The 19,399-nt window shown below is 33.3% G+C and overlaps 1 protein-coding gene across 1 annotated transcript in view; it reads right to left on the bottom strand.

Annotated features, from left to right (window-relative positions):
* Positions 1-19,399, bottom strand: part of CPLANE1 (ciliogenesis and planar polarity effector complex subunit 1) — a 56,876-nt gene that overhangs the window by 6,264 nt on the left and 31,213 nt on the right. Inside the window, exons 30-47 of the mRNA XM_062599969.1 lie at positions 18,568-18,650; positions 17,444-17,512; positions 15,394-15,583; positions 14,560-14,844; positions 13,614-14,366; positions 12,902-13,065; positions 12,246-12,375; positions 11,169-11,223; positions 9,942-10,046; positions 9,365-9,457; positions 7,943-8,049; positions 7,501-7,693; positions 6,985-7,229; positions 5,363-5,456; positions 4,541-4,702; positions 2,660-2,690; positions 1,081-1,212; positions 14-179 (exon numbers count right to left, since the gene is read on the bottom strand). Of these exons, the coding sequence (XP_062455953.1) occupies positions 14-179; positions 1,081-1,212; positions 2,660-2,690; positions 4,541-4,702; positions 5,363-5,456; positions 6,985-7,229; positions 7,501-7,693; positions 7,943-8,049; positions 9,365-9,457; positions 9,942-10,046; positions 11,169-11,223; positions 12,246-12,375; positions 12,902-13,065; positions 13,614-14,366; positions 14,560-14,844; positions 15,394-15,583; positions 17,444-17,512; positions 18,568-18,650 (3,057 nt within the window). The remainder of the gene's footprint in view (positions 1-13; positions 180-1,080; positions 1,213-2,659; positions 2,691-4,540; positions 4,703-5,362; positions 5,457-6,984; positions 7,230-7,500; positions 7,694-7,942; positions 8,050-9,364; positions 9,458-9,941; positions 10,047-11,168; positions 11,224-12,245; positions 12,376-12,901; positions 13,066-13,613; positions 14,367-14,559; positions 14,845-15,393; positions 15,584-17,443; positions 17,513-18,567; positions 18,651-19,399) is intronic.

Genomic DNA, 19,399 nt, shown 5'->3' with positions numbered 1-19,399 from the left:
CCACTATTCTTACCACATTCTTTCTTATCTTGAATGGATTATGCTCTTTCTGTCTTTGCTCATCCAGTTTCTTCAGAAATTCTTTCAGTCTTTCCTTTTGCTTTCTTTTCATCCATACTCGTATCTCTTTCTTCTCCTTTTCTGTTTTTTGATGATGTCCAGCAGCAGAATCATGGCTCCTGGGAGCAGATGTAAATGAGAAATAATCTATCATGTCCTTTACATTGTAAACAATGACAATTCCATACAATACATCAAAAATACTGCAAATGCTTAAAATTCTGTAAAATGTAACTTTATAAAAATCCTGGTATGCAAGTAATTTCCAAGATGTTCCCTACAGCTTTTATTCTATTTGTCATTTACAGTCAAATAATGGAACCAAAGCTTTTAATAGAGATTGTGTTATTGCCTTTATAACTGGCACATTAAAAACTAGGATTATTAATATGGTACAGTGTAAGGGTCTAAGGGAAAAAAAATAATCAGACCAGAGAGATATCATCATCTTTTCTGTTCCCTCCCTCAACCTATGAGCTCCCTCGAAAGTCCATTTGTATAAGGATACAAAGTTATTTTAAAAACACTTACTCCTCTATTTCAGGTGTAAATTTAAACATTCCCAGTATTCTACAGAGAGTTCTGTTAACAAAGAGCTTCTGAAGCTGATCTGCCACTGACAGAAAATTTCTAATCTGCTAGTCAGAAATGCTTTAGAAGGCTCCTATTTCCCTGGCTGAGCTCAATCTGCGGCATGTACAGAGTTATGCTCCAGCCTATGCCTGGTAGAATAAGGAGCAGGAACAAACAAGTAAGAAGGGAAGAAGTCAAAATCAAAAAAAAAAAAAAAAAAAAAAAAAAAAAAAAAAAAAAAAAAGCCAAAACAACAACTAACACCCCACTTTTTAAAATAATTGCCAGTGAAAGAGTGGCCAATTACCCGTTCTAAATACCCATCTCATTGACATCAGTCAACTCAATTCACACATTTGTTTACATCAAGTTTTAACAGAGTTTAAGCTATGAGGAGAATAACCAGAATTAAAATTATTTAACTAACAAACACAGTCATGTTATTACCGATAGATTTTCTCAGCTTGCGTTTTTGTAAAACCCAGCTCTGTCGGACAGACATCACCTTCTACTATAAGATCATTAATGATGTCAGTAACGCCACTCAGGCCAGTAATTTGCAGGGGATCTTCTAAAGATCTTAAAGAGGGAAGAGGAAATTTTTATTAATTTAAAGCAGAATATGCTTCTAAGAACAACAAACTAAAATCCTTCCTTTTATACTCGAAATGCAAAGATTCATGTTGTTTTACTAAAATCCTTTAGACTGGATTTTCTTCTCTCCCCCCCCCCCAACATTTCACTGAGTTACTACACACAAAGCTATACATTAAGGGAGGATGTAGATGCACTGTCTTTAAAAAGCTATCAGCCACCACCTTAGCTTTGCTGTTGTACTGCAGGCATACGCAAATTTTGTCACTTTCCTGTGTGAATGAGATACAATGAGTGAGATCTGGTTAATGTCAGAGGTCTGGTGACAAAGAGGGGTCTGAATGTACCATCATGAAACATGGCCCCAGTCCATGGTGGACTACCTGTGGTTCACTGGGGTGTGTGAATATGGCCCTCAGGACGCTCAGACTGGCAGCCCAGGCTGGGAACACCTGCAGGGCTTGAACTGCTGCATGTGCCAAGTTGAAGCTGTGGGACAATGCCTGTTTCAGGCACCCTGACTCTCTCTCAAGGGCATTTTGACTGCGCTAGCTGAGCACCAAGAACCACTGCGAGTGCAAGAGTGGTTTTACCTGAACCTACACATTTCTCTATTTTAATCAGTCACTCTCAAGAAAAGCTAAATCTACATGTAACTAACTTACTACTATAAGCTACATTTACTTCAAGTAACTTCTTTGGGTAAAATCATGATCTGGTAAACATGGCCTTACACCCATCCTCAAGTCACATAATCACTCCCTAATATACTTCAGTCACAACAAGCAGTTTGGCTTAAAGTATTCAAATAAACTAAATCATACATTTTACCCACTATGCTTTAGGGAATATTTAATAAGGTATTAACTGTGAGAAGAATGATCAGCAAGACATGGAAGCCAGCTATATTTTCCACTGCAAAGCTGGATCTAGAAGACAAGCAGTAGTTAACAGCTTAAAATATGTGTGCCAGTCCATTTTCATTTGACAAGACAAAATCATTCGATTTCTGAAATCTTCAGTCAGTTGTTTTACATGGTCCATATGGTAACCCTCCAAAAACTTTCTAGTGTCAGTCACCCTCAGCAGGTGACTATCAAAAGCAAGGTTTTGCAAACAGGAGATATAACAACAAATGCACACGGACATTAACAGCTTCTACATTCATAGCTCTATTACTTGTAACTAGAAAGCAGTTTTGGATGATCAACAGAATACTCTGGATCAAGCAAATTTAACAGGCACTACCAAACAGACACTACAGAATATGTGTCTAAAATTGGCTAATAAAAAGGCTTCCATTCAGTTTGAAAACTAATGCTTGAACTTTCACATAAGTGATAGTTCTATAACGAGTGTTGCCTTCTTGGCAGGAGTTTAAAATAGACTAATTTTTGAAAAAAAAATCAGTTATATCAAAACACATACATACCTATGAGTTAATTCTCCACAAACATGAAAGTCTGAAAAAAAAACAAGCCATTGTTAATAAAGCTAACAACACATATATTAAACAGCTTATGTGATTAAAATATAGAAATATATCAACCTGAATATGCCCACTTTAAAAATAAATGACTAATACCGTACATAGTTTTAATGACCTGTGATCTACAGCTATGTAAATACAGTGTCTTCAGAGAACATTCATTAACAGCACCCTGACTGGCAGAGATAGTTTTGCTGGGAAGATGAGATGACTACTGTCAGTTTTATGCTTTACCCAATCCCAGCTATGCTACACTTCAGCCAGCTTCCGATCCCTTCCAGTCAACTGTACAGCTTTTTATGGAAAATGAGCAATTTCCACTTACTTACTTTAAAAAGCCAGGCTATGAACTGCACGGATTCAGAGATTGTGGTTGAAGAATGAAATGAAGCCCAGTGAAGACGATTAAGGGACTAAAGCATCTCTCAGAAAAGGCTAAGAGTGCTGGGATTGTTTAACCCAGAGAAGAGAAGACTGAGATGGGATCTTATCAATGCGTATAAATATTTGAAGAGATGGTGTAACGAAGACAGAGCCAGATTCTTTTCAGTGGTGCCCGGTGACAGGACAAGAGGAAACAAGCACAAACTGAAATATAGGAAGTTCCTTCTGAATCTAAGGAAAAATCTTTTTTTAATGTGAGAGTTACTCAGCACTGGAACAGGTTGCCCGAAGAGGTAGTGAAGTCTCCATTCTTGGAGATGGTCAAAAGCCATCTGGACACTGTCCTGGACAGCCTGCTGTAGGGGACCCTGTTTGAAATGCAGAGTTGGACTAGATGATCTAAAAAGATCCCTTCCAATCTCAACCATTCTGTGATTCTGAACAGCACGGATGTGTAGACAGTGTGGGCAGAACAAAGAGCTGTGGACAAGAATACTATCATCCTTCCTAAGCTAAACTGTACTCACGGATTAAATTAGAGTTATCACTCAGTATCATCTACAGTTTTCTTAGCTTGCAAATAACAAATTTCTATTTAAAGAGGCAACTACAAATGCAGCAATATTTATAATATTTATAATTTATCTAGCTGTGTATGTCATTTGAGATTTACTCCTGCTATATACAGATACAAGACTATGTTTTAATACCTTTTAAGGTAGATTGCTGCAATTCTGACTGCCAAATGCATGTTTGTATATATATATATATATATATATATATATACACAAATTGTATATATAATTACTACAAGCTTGAAAGCAATCAATACAGGAAACATGCATATAAAATATGATAGCCTACATTTTTAAATATAAAAAAAATACTTTGCTTACACAGTGATTTTTCTTCCTCCTCCTCTAATGCTACTGTAGTCTTCATATTTGCAAATGCAGAATTACATGAAATGTAATTTCCTAAAATCATGTTTTATGACATAACTAGTAATTACCACATAGTGATATGAAACAATTTATTTTGCTTAGGCAGACTGGATTTAACTGAAATCTCATCTCTAAAACATAGGAGAACACTGGAGATGATAAAGACAGCTATGGGAGGAAGGTATGAGTGTTCCGTGGCACTGCGCCTATTTAGATTCATGGTACTACTTCAGCATAGTGAAGAGCTTTGGAATTAGACCCAAAGCTATTCATTTTCTTTCAATAACATTGTAGATGGGGTAAATTTGAGTACAAGTATAGTTCACTGCTGAACTGTTTTTCAAAGTTCAGTGACAGCATACCACCATACAGCATATAATGCTCATTAGCATTGCACAACATTCTGTATAACAATAATGTGAAAGTATTAACACAAGGAAGAAAAGTATTGTTCACCTTTAAAAGGAGAAGAGAAAAATAAACATAAAAATGATACCAGTATATGACGACGTTATGCCACTGGGAAAGTTAGAAGCAGATGGTGCAGAGACAGAAGAGGGCACTTGCAATGTAGTATAACTGACTACAGGATCTTCCAGTTTTAATCCTTCCTTCTCCTCTCCCACATCTTCAAAATTCAGGCCCTTCAAATAATGTTCTGATCCCATGAAAAGAAATTAACATAGTAATTAATTAACATAGTAATTAACATAGACCAACAAGTAAAAACACAATGCAAAAACTCATACAATTTGTATTATTGCATATTTACTTTGTTTCCAACCTAGACTGATTTAAAGTTATAATTTCCACAGTATAGTAGCTGTAAGTAAATACATACCATAGTCAATTTTTATGCAAACAAGAAATTATTCAATACACCAGTTTTAGCAAACAGTTACGCTGACGTAATCTTAAGATATTACAAGCACACAGCCACCAAAGACACACGAAAAAAGTTTCACTATTTACAAAGAGCAAACTTCACATCCATTTATCAGCAAGCAAAGCCCTCACAACCATCAATTTTGGTTTTATGAGAAAATAGAAATATACACTATCATCTTTAAAACCAAAGAACTGGTTCTGTATTATGATTTTGGAAAAGATCAAAGTATATAAATATTTTCAAATTTATTTCTGTTGAAGCATTATTCATAATATTACTCAGATATTCTACCTTTGATTTTACTTCTTCCAATTTTAAAATTTTTGATGCGTTTTTCAGTACATCTGTTGTAATAGCATTTTAAGTGGAAAGAAAGTTTGCCAAGTTTCAACCCAAATTTTACTATCCTTCAGTTCACTGAACACATACCATCACCAATGAGTCCAGCATTTTCAGAGAATGAAGGATGAGCACCAAGGTCTGCACTGGCAGTTGTTTCAAACTCTTCTATTATTTTCACTAACTATGAATGAAATAGAAAAACCCATTAACAATACATTCTTCAAAGTATTTCTGACAATCACATAGCAGACACTCTTGCAAAGATTGCTTTATATATACATCTTTTCTCAGAATCATGTAAGCATTTTACTGAAGTATCTTTATTCAAAAGTAGCTCAAGTAGACTTCTTTCATTTAAAGAGTTTTCTAATGTTATTTTATCTGAAATATCATGGATATAAAAGTATTTCCGTACTTTTCCTAAGTCAAGAGTTATTAGAAGGTGAAAAGTACAAAGTGAAAACTAAAACTGACTATCTTAGATGAAGACATTTTACTTATCAGTATTCTTACGCAGCACAGGCCTCATAATTCATGGTCTAATACATAAGAAATTGTTATAAAAGGAATGGTGATAAAGTGGTGTACATTGAAAGAAGGGCAAAAATGAAAAATCAGCTTATTTTCAGTGAACAGGATGTGGGCTAGATATTCAGAAGTTTTTAAACCCAAACATAAAAAAACACTAGAACAAAGAGAGGACATGCAAGGTTTTTTCACTGCACATTTTTTTTTTTTTTTAAAAAAATAGATAATCACCTGAAAAAATAATGTAAGTGATTGAATGATCTAGCTCAGTGTAAAGACTGTTTGCAGGTGACAAATTGAGGTCCTTAGATTTCTATGAACACTTGAGAGGGCAGGCAAAAATGGACATTATCATTCTGAATGATTATGTAAAATGTAGATCCTGTGGAATTACACAAAGTGATACTGAATTCATTCCATATAAAGCCAGTTCTCCAGGAACTGGAAATTGACTTTTTTCAGTGTGCTAATAAAAAAATTTTTTTATACTAGCTAGGTAAAATCAGAGACTATTGGCTCATGTTTAGAATAGTCAATCCCATGATGTTCTAAATTTCATTAAAATTCCAAAGAAATATGTGAAATGGGAATGCTCATAATGCACATAAAACCAACTACACCTGAAGTTTTCAGGAAGTCAAATGGAGCATTAAGGGGCCAGATTCTGTTGACAATTTTTAATTTATCATATTTTTGCCACTGATTATAAATTAGTAATTCCTGAATTATGTATAAGGTCATCCAAATGCACTATATCTAAAATACTTTTTTTATTTATAAATTTAGATTTATTAAAATGCCAAAACCACAAATATTTTATAAGAAAAACGGTAACAGGTCCCAGAAATAGTCATGTAATGTTCTGCAGAAGAAAATGGCAGAAATCTTTGCTGAAAAGATCTCTTGCTCAGCCTGAAGTTTGGACCATTCCAGCCTAACATTTCTGGACATATTCTGCCTATTTAATAAGAACGTTGCCAATCTGGTCAGCATTTAGCCCACTCTAAGTAAAGATGGGAGCCAACAGATCTAGCACTAAATGTGAAAGACCTGTCCTATTATTCTCTGAACACATACTAAGCAAGCTTCAAAATACATCACTCCAAAATCTAAATTTTGTCTTTAGTTTAAAGAGGAAATAGAATCTATTTCAGCCACAATGGTTAGCAGCCTTAACTCACCTGCTTGGTATTGCTGAAATCCTTCTCCATATTTTCTGCTATGTTCTGAAGTGTCTGTAGTTGTCTATCCATTTCCTGCAACTTTTTTGAAAAGTTCTCTTTGCCAATTATTTTGACTGGTAGCCGTGAAGAATGAAAAGTTCTGGCATCCTCAAATACTATGTTCCAAGTCACATCATCTCTAGCAGAATCAGACTTTTTATCTTCTTTTTGCATTTGGATTGATAAATTTTTGAGATGATTGTCTTGAAATAAAAAAGAGCACACCAGCATATCAGAACAAAGCGCAAACATTTAAGTACTGAATGCAAGTAGGCATAGCTTATTATACATAACATTATGTTTTAGAAGGTAAGAATCATCACAAAAAATGTTAAATGTATAAATGTTTTGATCTATAAGACTAAAGGAGGAAGAGCTGAGTGGGGGTAAGACAATGAGTTTTTCTGTGGGGGGTAAGGATACTACCATCAAAATAGTATCCTTTTCTGATTTTTTTAAAAAAGGCTGTTTTACCTTTCTTCTTAAACTCCTCAGGAGGTGTACGAGTAACAGAATCTGCTATGTGACGAAGTTTTGGAGAAGACAAAATTTCAAACTCCTCATTTTGCTGTGTAGTAACCCTCTCTTCTGCAGATTCAGGTATGATGTGCAAAACCTTAAGATCACTTTGTTCAATGTCAGTCACATTGATATATTCATGTCCACTCTAAACAAGAACAAGATCATGAAGAATTATACAGTATGTGTTCTGAATAGTACATTGTTATCATTTCCTGTGCTCATCTCTTACCACTTTGAGTCGAGACTTTTTGTTTCCAAAACAGAATAACTGCAATTTTTTTCTATGGTATTACACAACTGAGTCATCCAGATATGAAGAGCCAAAATTCATGTAACAAGACACTAACAGCATATTTTAAGTGTATTTTTACCATATGTACATTGGATCACTAACCATTTCAGATGCATCAGACAAAGAGAGTAGTAGATGTGTCTCATTCTCCTCAGGGGGAAGGTTTAAATATATGTCTTGTGGTAACATCTCAGGGACACTTAATGATTCTGCAAGACAAGAATAATGGTCAGAATTCTATTTAGTGTAAAAAACCTGAAATTTTAGACAAACTATTTGGAAACAGGTCTGTATTCTCTAAATGATAAGAAAAGCTTTGTTCAGCAATTTTAAAAAATAAATAATGTAGCTTAACAGATTTCTTTAATGTCTGTATATAACAAAATCTATTACTATTTAATTATTCTTCATTTCTGTGATAAATTAGAAAAAAAAATCAAAAGAGTAAAACCAAAGCAACATACTACAGTATTAACTGCTAATAATTTCTAAGTCAGTTCCAAATAGTTAAAAAAAAAAAAAAAAAAAAAATCCATGTCTTGACTTGGTCCAAGTAAATGTACTATTTTGCTAGAAAAATCTTTGGTAAACTATTTGCAAAGAATTACACAGTATAATAAAATAATCTTCCAAATGAAGCAATGCTGTCAAACATTAAAGGAAAGGAAAGTTTGCTTGTAAAGAATGCTCTTGTGCTAGCAGAGGAATAATGCTTAAATAATGAATCCTAAGTAGTACAGTTTAGCAAGGACTTAAAAATGGGAGTACAAAAAGACAAAACAAAATAGATCATTCTCTTTAGTCCCCCACCCCATGTTTACTTTGTATTTTGTATTCTACAAGCTAAACCAAAAGATGATTGATTAGGAAGAAAACACTCGTCTCAGACTGAAATTGCTACTTAAACATATTGCTATTAGACATGTAGAAAACTCTAATCCGCTGACCATTGACCTTGATTTTGTGTAGAGTTGTGATTTTTGTTTTAACATTCTGTTGCTCAATCCTTTTGGTCTAAAGTAAGCCCAGTTCTGCAAGACTGAGCAACACTGCGGTGAGTCTGGAGCAGCATGCACATTGACAGGCTAGCCACCACACACAGGTTGGCCAATCATGTACCGCAACACACAGATTACAAAATGACTAAGCATTTCGTCAGAATTAGTATCCCTGAGGATATCAGTTTTGGTCTTTCTTGTTTGTCTGCCATCAGCTTAATTTTTATTTATTTATTTAAAGTAATTTCATTATTTTGAGACTTTTATGTGTAACTTACAGACAATAAAATCCTTAAGAAACCAACATATCTCCTAATACAGACATACAAGTATGGGTCCACTGCACTGTAAAAAAAAAAAGAATATACACAGCCAAACTTTTCATATACAATATTGTTATTATTTCACATTAGGTTTCAAGAAGAAATAGGGTAAATTAAGTATCTTATACCCTGCATTACGCTACTTCATGTACAAAGAAAATTGTTAAATCCATAAACAAAATAGAGAAAGACAGAACCCACACCTGGCACAGGAACTGACACAAATGACTGATTTTTTCCAACTTCAGAAACCACATTTTCAGCATCAGTTCCAACATCCTGATATGATTTGAGCACTTGGTGGAAAAAAAAAAGAAAATCAAAATGGATGAACCTAAGGAAAGACACTGATAGAATCATTTGAATAAGTTTATGCTTTTTCACCTTACTATATTCCCCCTCAATTTTTTTTGAGATACGGAATTTCAGCCACAAATGAAACAGTGTCTAACATCTATGTAGATAAAATCAAGTTAAAAACAGCTTCCAGGAAAACATCACAGCAGGTATGGCTCACAGATAAGATTATGGAGCCTCTTAAATACTTGCATTAATAATATATATTTTTTTAGATTTACAATTAATTTTAGCCAATACTTTTATAATTGATATTCTGATATCTTGTATTTTAATAGTTTTTTGAAACAAAAAGTTACAGCACCACAAACTGTTTTTTCCTCTAAAAAGTTACTCCATTTTGGAAACTGACCAAATACTGCAATCAACAAGAAAGAATGCTTGAAATAACTGGTTGCAGTAGTCCAGACAGGTAGCAATTACCTGGATCAGTATTTGTACTTGCATCTTGAGTTTCTGAAGGTTTTTTTCTTGTAGAAGCCATGTAATGTAGGTCTGTTGAAGTAGCAATTGCTTCTCCTACTGTGTCTAAAATGTGATAACATGCAATAGTTATCTGTAATGAATCAAAGAATTAAAATCACTGCATGCATATATTTCTAGCTCAAAACTAGAGGCTCTAATAATATTTTTATTTACATTTCTGACAGAAAACTTTACTATTTCACTAAATATACTTTATGAATGATACTGAGAAAAGTTTTGCACTTGTGCAAAAAGTTGCAACTGTACTGAAACTTACAACGTTAAAATCAAAGCTGAGTTTGGGCTTGTAATTTTAAAACAAAATATTTTAATGTGTTGTAAAACTGAAATTTGTTTCATATTTTAAAAGTGGAAAATATTTATATCATATGTATCTTCGCTTTCTTGTTATTATTTTTATATGGCTCTGCAAGGCAGTATTTCTCCAACACCCAATTTCAGAGAATGGGATCCTTTCTTCCCTCTAGCGAGACTAAATACAGTGCTGAATTAATGTAATAGAAAGAAGAAAATCTTTCTACGGGCATGCTCTTTTTGCAAGCTAGAAAGATTATGTCAATGTTAATACAAAAGCTTTTACATTTTGTGTAATTAGAACATATATGCAAATAAAATTAAAAGAGTAAAACACAAGTTGAATCAAAATTTGAAAACATTGTTTACAACGTTCTTCTGATCAATCACATGAACCACAATTGCTGTGAACCACAGTTACAGAAATTCACCCAACATACTCTAATTCTTTTCTACTGCCTATAGAAAAAATAAAAAGGAAACTTGGAATCTATTTTCCATTATAAAGTTGTCTACATTATACATACATAATTATAAAAGTACCTCTTTAAAGGAAGCTTAACACAGTGGAATTATTCTGAGTTTACATACAATAGATATGAGATCTTAAATGTGCCTACAGCTCTCTCCCCATCAATCTCAAAATATAACTGTCCCAAAAGAGAACTGAATTTCTGCTGTGTATCTTCAAAAGAGTTCCTAATTTTCTGGGAAAAATCCTATATGTCATGATGTTGTAGCTTTTATTTTCACAGACTACAATTTTGAATTACTACATCTTGATGTTGTGCTACTATAAAATTTTCCTCTGATATTACAAAAAATCTGCTCAATTTAAGAACAATAAGTATTAAAAATACTCGTACTTACCTAGTGAAATGAAGAAATCACCTCCAAGGTAAGAGGCAGATTTTGCTTGTTGATCCTAATATATATTTATGAAAAAAAAAAAAATTATAGGATTTCTTGATGCTGTTAACTTTCCAATATATTTCCTTTGAGTGGCAATCAAAAAACCAAAATCATTATAACATAGCTTTCCTATTCCCTCCCTTTTTTAAACTGTGCTCATTCTTTCCTACTTAGTATAATTACTAAGTATATATCATTCTTTCCCATTATATCTTGAGGGGGATTCTTAGTAAGCAGGAAGTAACAATAACACTATAAAATTTCTCATTCTTCTTTGAGTCTATGAAACATGCTATCTCTGCTGTATCGTAATTAGCATCTCCCAGCAATGATAAGGCTCTCCATCTGCTTTGCTGAATTGGGAAAATCTGAAACAAAGTATGCTATAGTCCAGAAATAGAGGCTGCTATTCTGGGTAGTGAACACTTTGGCTTTAAATCTGGTACTGGCAAGGATAACCCTAAAAGATGTTCAAAAATGTTAAAAAGCAAACAAACAGAAAAAGAGTGCAATTCAAAACCCAACATGAGAAAGGGTTTCTGAGTTTCAGTCAAACAGCTGAGATGAACTGAGACCTCTTGCTCCTCATAATGCCTCCTAAATAGTCTTTTAGTCATGTGAAAAGAATAAGGTCTGAAACATTTGTCCTAGAATTACTGCTAGGCTATTTTTTTTTCCTAGCTGTTAGTGTTTGCATATACATTTATATTTTAAGTGTACATACAGACAAATATCCTAAGAGAACAGACAAGTTCATGTCTCAGTTTTACATGATTTGTATCAGTAAGGCAGAAGTTCTCTCCTATTTTAAACATTCATACCAAGAGACAAAAAACAAACTTGGAATCAATTTTCCATTATATATATCTCATATATCCCCTGTTTAAAGGAAATGCAAATAAATTAATGAAAGGTATATACTGTTTCTATGGAGCACCTGGAAAAGACACGCTTGTTTTGGTTTACAGTTTGCTTCCTTGTTTCTCCTGTTAATGTCTGAATGGAAAAAAGCAAAGGAACAAATTATTTTTATACCCTCATCTCTGATGTATCAACCATCTCTGTATCACTAATACTGACGATGGAGTCATCTGGGCGGAAGGTCACACTTGGTTTCTTCTTTTCCTCCTCCTCTTTCATTTGTTTCTCATCACGCCACTTTTGTCTGTCAACACATTAATTTCTTAATCAACTTAATCTCATTAATCATATTTTTTTTAAAATGTATTTTACTAATAGAAATATCTATCATTGTTTTATAAAAAAAATTACTATTACGAAATACATACTGCAATAAAGGTAATCGGCAAATCATTTCAGAAACAGGACACAGTAAAATAGCCAGGAGACAACAAACACACTTCAAATCACATATACAGATATGAAAAATTGTCCCCTAGTTGCATAGATGATCATTTGCAGTAACACTTTCAAAAAGCAACATGTCCTTGAAAACATTTCCCTTCAAACCTTCTTCCTATCCTCCTGGTAAAAGCAAAAGCCCCTTCATGCTCTAGTGCTATACGGCTTCTGCTGTGCCTTTACTAATATTTCCTATGTTAACCTTCTCAAACAAAATTACATCCAATCCCACTTCCTGATTGGAACTTCCCACCTGATTTTAAAGGTGGAGAGTGTGGGTTACCAGTGAGCCTTTCAAAATGAAGATCCATTTTAAAAGTTTGGCTTGCCTTTTTCTATTCTGCGTATTACTTGCTTCAAATGGTTCAATGTCAGTTTTTAGTAATTGGATAGGTTCAGCTTGTTCCTGTCCAATGGAAGCACTGGGCACAGTAGGATGCTGGTGGCGTTGCTCAAATGCAATGAGATTTTGAAGTGGAATGAGCGCTGGTACCTGAAAGCATTCATAGAGGAAAGCAAAAATGAAACACTGATAAAGGAGACCGGGGTGGGGTGATAATGGTGGAATTTTAAAAATTCCATTTCTGTTCTTATTGAAAAAGGACCCTAGCTTTCTTTGTAGGTCTGTAAATAACTGCATTTGCATTTCTGTAAAAATAGGACTATTTTTAAAGTAATTAAAAAAAATCCTTGGTATTTTATGAATTTTTATAAATCATCACCAGTATATTCGGTTAGTAGCTTCTTTACTAAGGCACTTAATACTGATGAACTATGGAATGTGGAATCAATCTAAGACTGGTACAAATACTTCCAAGCTTGCCCTCCTGCCTCATAATGACAAGCCAATAGAAGGTACCTTCATTCCAGATCTCTTCTGGCTGCTGTAGTGAATACTTTCAAATTCCATAATCTGGAAGCATTAACTTATTTTTGATGAGTAAGAAACTGTGAAACTGGAAAAAAACGCTGCAACTTAAAAAAAACAAACAAACAAACAAACAAACAAAAAAAAAACCCCAAAAGTATCATATCCATTACCTTCTCTTTTTGAGGTAAATCAGCATGGAGTAATGATATCCCTGTGTGCTGTACGGTTTCTCTGAAGTCAGTCTCCTTTGTTGTAGGTTTAACAGGTATTAAAGTAGTAGTAATTGGCTGTCTTACAATTGGTAGAAGTTTAGGTACTGGGTTAAGCTGCAAATGCAGTAGTGGAATACCAGCCAACTTCTCTGTGATCAGTGTTTTGTCCATATTCACATTCTCAGAGAACTGCTGCTGAGATGAAACTTCTTGCTGTCCTTCATATTGATCTAGATTTAGATGTCTGTGACATCCCTTATGCACAATTTCTGCCCATCTCTTCTCCTCCTCATATGTTTGCCTTAGGATCTTGAGGTCATACTTACTCGCATTCAAATGTGCTGTTGACTTGCTCTGTTTTCTTGGTGTATATGATGACTGAAGATTCCATAAAGAATCCAATGAACTCCAAGCTACTTGTGGCACTTGGGGTGGTTTACCAAAAGCTGATGAAATTTCTATTGGATGTAAATATGGTGGTTTGAAATGATAATCTGATTCAAGTTTAAGCAAAGAAAACCCATTTGAGTAATTCTGTTTTTTTTCAGTAGAGATAAGCTTGGGTATTTTCTGAACATTTGAGGAAGGAGCTAAGAGATGAAGTGGTTTAGTAGGTGCTGAAGAAGGTAAGTTTTGAGATGGCGGAATAAATCCTGTTTCACTGGAGTGGTTCTCTAACAGGTTTAAAGAAATGTTTGCATCTGGATGATTCTAAATATGAAAAGCAAACAGAACAGCATTTACAAGTACATTGAAATAGAAACTGCATACTAAATATTCACAAAAATGGTATAAAGTCTTTTTTGTCTAAGACAATCACTACAAAACTATTTCCTAATTTAACAGGCATGATAACATATCAAATACAGATTAGTATTCACAAATAACACTTCACTATACCTACCTCAGTATGGCCATTGTTGCTTTCATCTCTTAAACTACTTCTTGGTTCAAAAGTAGAGATCTTATCAGATTTTTCTTTATCTTCTTGAGTGAGCAGTTCTGTTTTTGGAGAAGTATTTGCGGAACACGAAGCTTTTTCACAGTCACCACCTTTTGCCATGTGTGAAGGCTGGCTTCTTTCCAGAGGAACAGATTGAGACTGTTGCAAAATCTGCTGGACATTTGGCAGGTTGGCAAAGGATGACTGCACTATTTGCATTAAGCTCATGAAGTTGATTTGTTGTAGCTGGGATACAGACAGATAGATACAAAGAGAGTTAACAGTGTAAAAAGCTTTAACAGATCTTGTTAATATAGGTGACAAAAGAAACATCATACCAAAGTTTCAATGATAATTTGAGTGGTTGTTTACTGAACTGGAATTTCTTTTATGAGACATAAATACTTGTCCATAGTCAAGTTATGCTAAGGAAACCCTTTACTTTTTTTCAATACAGTGAAAGGACATCTAAGTCCACATATAATAGTTTAAATATACTAACAAAAATGAGTTTCTAGTATAGCTACAAAGTTACAGCTTCAGAACCTTTCCTATTCTATCTAAATGGAGCAAACTGAGTTATGCAAACTAAAACACATTCAAACTTCTGCTATTTTATCATTCATTCTATTCAGTCAAAAGCATGTGTTAAATCTAAAATACATTTTCACAGTAGTAATCTAGAACTGGAAACATCTGCCAACCACAAAATACTTTAAAAACTTTTCCATTTGCTTGTTATAAATAACCTAGTTTACACTGCATACATAATTTTCAACAGTGAAATGCCCTCACCTGAACTAGTTTAAACATTTCATCCTGGAGCATCTGCCTGACAGTTTCTGATGTGCTCTGTTTCTCTTCTGTAGAGACTTGCTTGTTGACTTGTTTTTTTGTGCAAAGTGAAGCATCAGAGGCAACACATGACATGTTTGACGCAACAGTCAGAGAAGGCTGACCATCACTTACAGAAGTCTCTCTATTACTTAAGAATAGAAGGAAAAGAACAAAACTATTAAAGACATTTTGAGTTAAGAAAACCTATACTAGGTTGTCTTAAATCAAATTGGTAAATTTTAAAGGTATTCACATTTTTTAAAGGCAAAATTAATTTAGAAGGGCAATTCAATAGCTAACACAGCATAATCTTCATTAGAAAGCACATAAGAATTTTTTTTTGTAATCCCTAATACACTGAATCAAAAACAATAGTAAAGCAATAAGACACATCTGATATTTTTAGTCATGCAATTGCCTGAAACATTACCTTTGCTAGAGGCAGAAGATGATGCTGTGACAGAAAGAGGGATAGTTAGTCACAAACCCAAAAAGCTGAGGGAAAATTGATAAGGACGCTATTAGCTGATCTAAGACAGATGACAGAATTAAGTTCACTTAAATAATTAAGTGTACATAGGTCTATCTGGAATTTAAAAAAAAAGGAAATTTCAGAAAAGAAAGCAATTTTCAGCATTAAAATAACACGCACCAGAACACACAATATATTGAATTTTCCAACTACTCCTAGAAATAATTAGGTCTTACAGAAGGTAAAAATGGCTAGTTCCAAGTAGATGAAGTCCTTAGATGATATAAAAAGAAGAGTCGGGATTTACATGAAGTTTACATGAAGAAATAAAAGTGTAAAGCAAAGGCTGATAGGTAACATTGAAAAGGTTTTGCATATGTTCTAAGTGTGAAGATGTACAGGAAATCATTTGGAAGACAATTAGAATGGTGTGAGAAGTTAAATTCAGAGAAAGTTTTTTTTTTTGTTTTCTTTTAATAGCTGGCATGGAAAACTAGAGAAGGAAATGAGACTAGAGACAATACAAATGGTATTTGAAGGTATGTACACTTCAAATCTTTCTCTAAACTGAAATAGCTCATAGTATAGAGATTGTTCCAGAAACCAAACTTGAGACCAACTCTGACCCCTCTTTCCAATTACAAATTTCTCCTTATTTACACATACAAACATATACATAGTATTTCTATATAACAGTTGCTGCTGGATATAACTTTCATAATTTTACAAAACTATTACAAATATAAGTTTATAATTATAATGTTGTCTTATGTAACTTAATATACATTTATAGTAATATTATATAATTACAATAAATAAAAGCATTGCAATATTAAAAATACATGCATTAGAAGTACAAACATGGAAAAGGGCACTTAAAAAGCTTACCTCAAAGTATCTTTAAACATTGTCCGGATGAGTATTTAACTACAACTAACTTTCATGGAAGATTTACAACCAAAAGCATTCCAGAGGGCCTTACAAATGTAACCATAGTCTTTTTTTGGGGGGGAAGTGAGTGATTATAAAAACAATAACCATGCAGGAAAATAACCACCAAGAAAATAACAACATTGTGTGTCTTCGGTGAACTATAGTGAGAACTAAAATATAGTAATGATATTGGGACCATCTTCAACTACTTTTACTGACATTGTTATAAACATCTATAAAAACTGGGGAGTTTTTTATGTAAAGGAAAGCAGTTAATAATGTCTTTTTTATGGTTAGAGCTGTCATGATTCTCTCTGGAACCAGGAAACATGAGTGTCATTCCTCTTGATGCACTGAACTGCTAGTTCAACATGTTTAATTCATATGGTAATTTGGACAGTCTGCGAGAGTACATGACCTTCAAGGATTACAGCATGAAGAGGTTTGAGGAAAGGCTATTTAGTAGTACAATCTGCAGGTACATACACTGTAACTGCAAATATCTTGTAATCTGTTGAAAATGATTAAATCTACACATAATGTTTCTTAAGACTGAAGATTTAAAAGGAATAACCCACATAAAATATTACAGGCTTTTCTTACCTGAGAACTTCCACATCATTTTCTAAACAGAGTGAATGAGGAATGATACCAGTAACCGTTTCAGTCACGCTATAAAGAAAAATATGAATACTGTAAATATTAAAAATAATTTGCTATGCTACTTATCTTCATTTTATATTTTTATAAATATACGTACCTATGTATGCATATGTGCGTGTGCATGCGTATATATATATGCACACATTTTAATTACATATATTTATTTTATGTATATACATGTGTATATATATTTTTATATATGTATACACACACACACAAAAATCCTCCTGAAAAAAATTTTAATTAAAGCATAAATTACCTGAAATTCGCCTAATTTATTACTATTATTGTTCATTATATACTGATCTGAATTTCTTCCGTTGCTGCATTACATTGCAATTTTAGCTGTAAATATTGACATTCTTGTTTTGTCTCCCTAGCAACGAGAAACTGACTCAAACAAAAGCATTGAATAGGTTCTGGCTGTTTACACAAACAGCAGGCAACACAATTTGATCCAAGAAGAGAAAATTCAATTTAAGCAATACTGTTAATATGACTACAATCTTCATTCCTAAAAAAGAAAAGCCAAAGAAACCTCTGAGGGGCATGTTACATGCAGTTATTTTTGGTTCTTTCAAAATAAATATATATCAGCCTAAAATAGTAGAAAACTGAGTCTTTCTAAAACTAGACCACTTTTAACAAAATTATACATAGAGGAAGAATATTTACTTATATGCTATCACAATTAGTGATATTCTAATTATTCTAAATTAGATTCTAAATATCAGAACAATGAGGAAACTATATCAGAGGAAAGAGTTTTATCAATACAAACAAATTAGGTAGATTCAATTAGAAAGCTAACTGAAATATTAAGTTGATATTTTTCTATCACTAAAATGAAATATAACCTCTTACCCACCCAGCATCTTGGTAAGCTATTTAAAATATGTTAGGGTACATGTGAAATAGGTGACTGAAATTTTGTTTCAAACTGAGTTTGTTGTTATAAACAATAGGGAAAACCCACACAGACTAGACTGAATTTCAATAATTAGTTAACTAGTTAACTTTTTAAATGAAGTTAACAGAGAAAGTAAACAAGAACAACCTCTCACCCATTCTGTTCAGCCTTCCTTTTCTCTGATTTTTCCACCCTTTGGTCTTCCTGTGGACATTTTACATCTGAAATGGGGACGGGCTGGAATATAAAAACATGCATCTGAACTTGTATATTTTTGACATTGTTACCCTTCTGCTTCAATAAAGTATTATTCTAATAACAAATACACTTTCGTTACACCACTCAAAAAAATTCTAATAGAATTAAATAACCTACTTTTCAGAGGACAGTTAGACATACAGAAATACAGGTGAAATCCTAATATTTAACCTGAGCAGCCTTTAAAAAGTCATAATAGTGAGTTGTGTGGGTTTTTTTTTTATTTGTATCCATACAGTCCTGAAATTACATTCTACTAACCTTATATTTCGTGCTGTGGACAAAAACATGGAAACAATTGTATGATAAACAAATTAATTACAAATTAAGAAACCAGAACAAACCCAGGATTTTACAGATCACACATTCACTGTTTTGAAGCAAAATGCATGGTAGAAATGAAGACCATAATGCATTTGCTTTTTCTAATTCTATTAAGTGTACTGAATCTAGATTATCACAGGAAAGTGAACTAATGTTACTGCAGTTCACATTTCAACATAATAACCCACAGCCAATCTCCAAGAAGCGAGACTTATGACTGAAGATAATGCATGAGAAGGCTCATTTACAGAGCTAGATTAAGTTTTCAGATAAGAACAGCTTTATATATTTAACTTAAAAACAAACAAATAGTAAAGTGATTACTTAATCACAGTTTATGTATATGTGCATTTACAGCCACGTACATGTATATATATATAAAAAAAAATATATATATATTTATA

The sequence above is a fragment of the Rhea pennata genome, chromosome Z (genome assembly GCF_028389875.1).
Source record: "Rhea pennata isolate bPtePen1 chromosome Z, bPtePen1.pri, whole genome shotgun sequence".
Classification (NCBI taxonomy): domain Eukaryota; kingdom Metazoa; phylum Chordata; class Aves; order Rheiformes; family Rheidae; genus Rhea; species Rhea pennata.
This window is presented reverse-complemented; position numbering and strand designations above follow the sequence as displayed.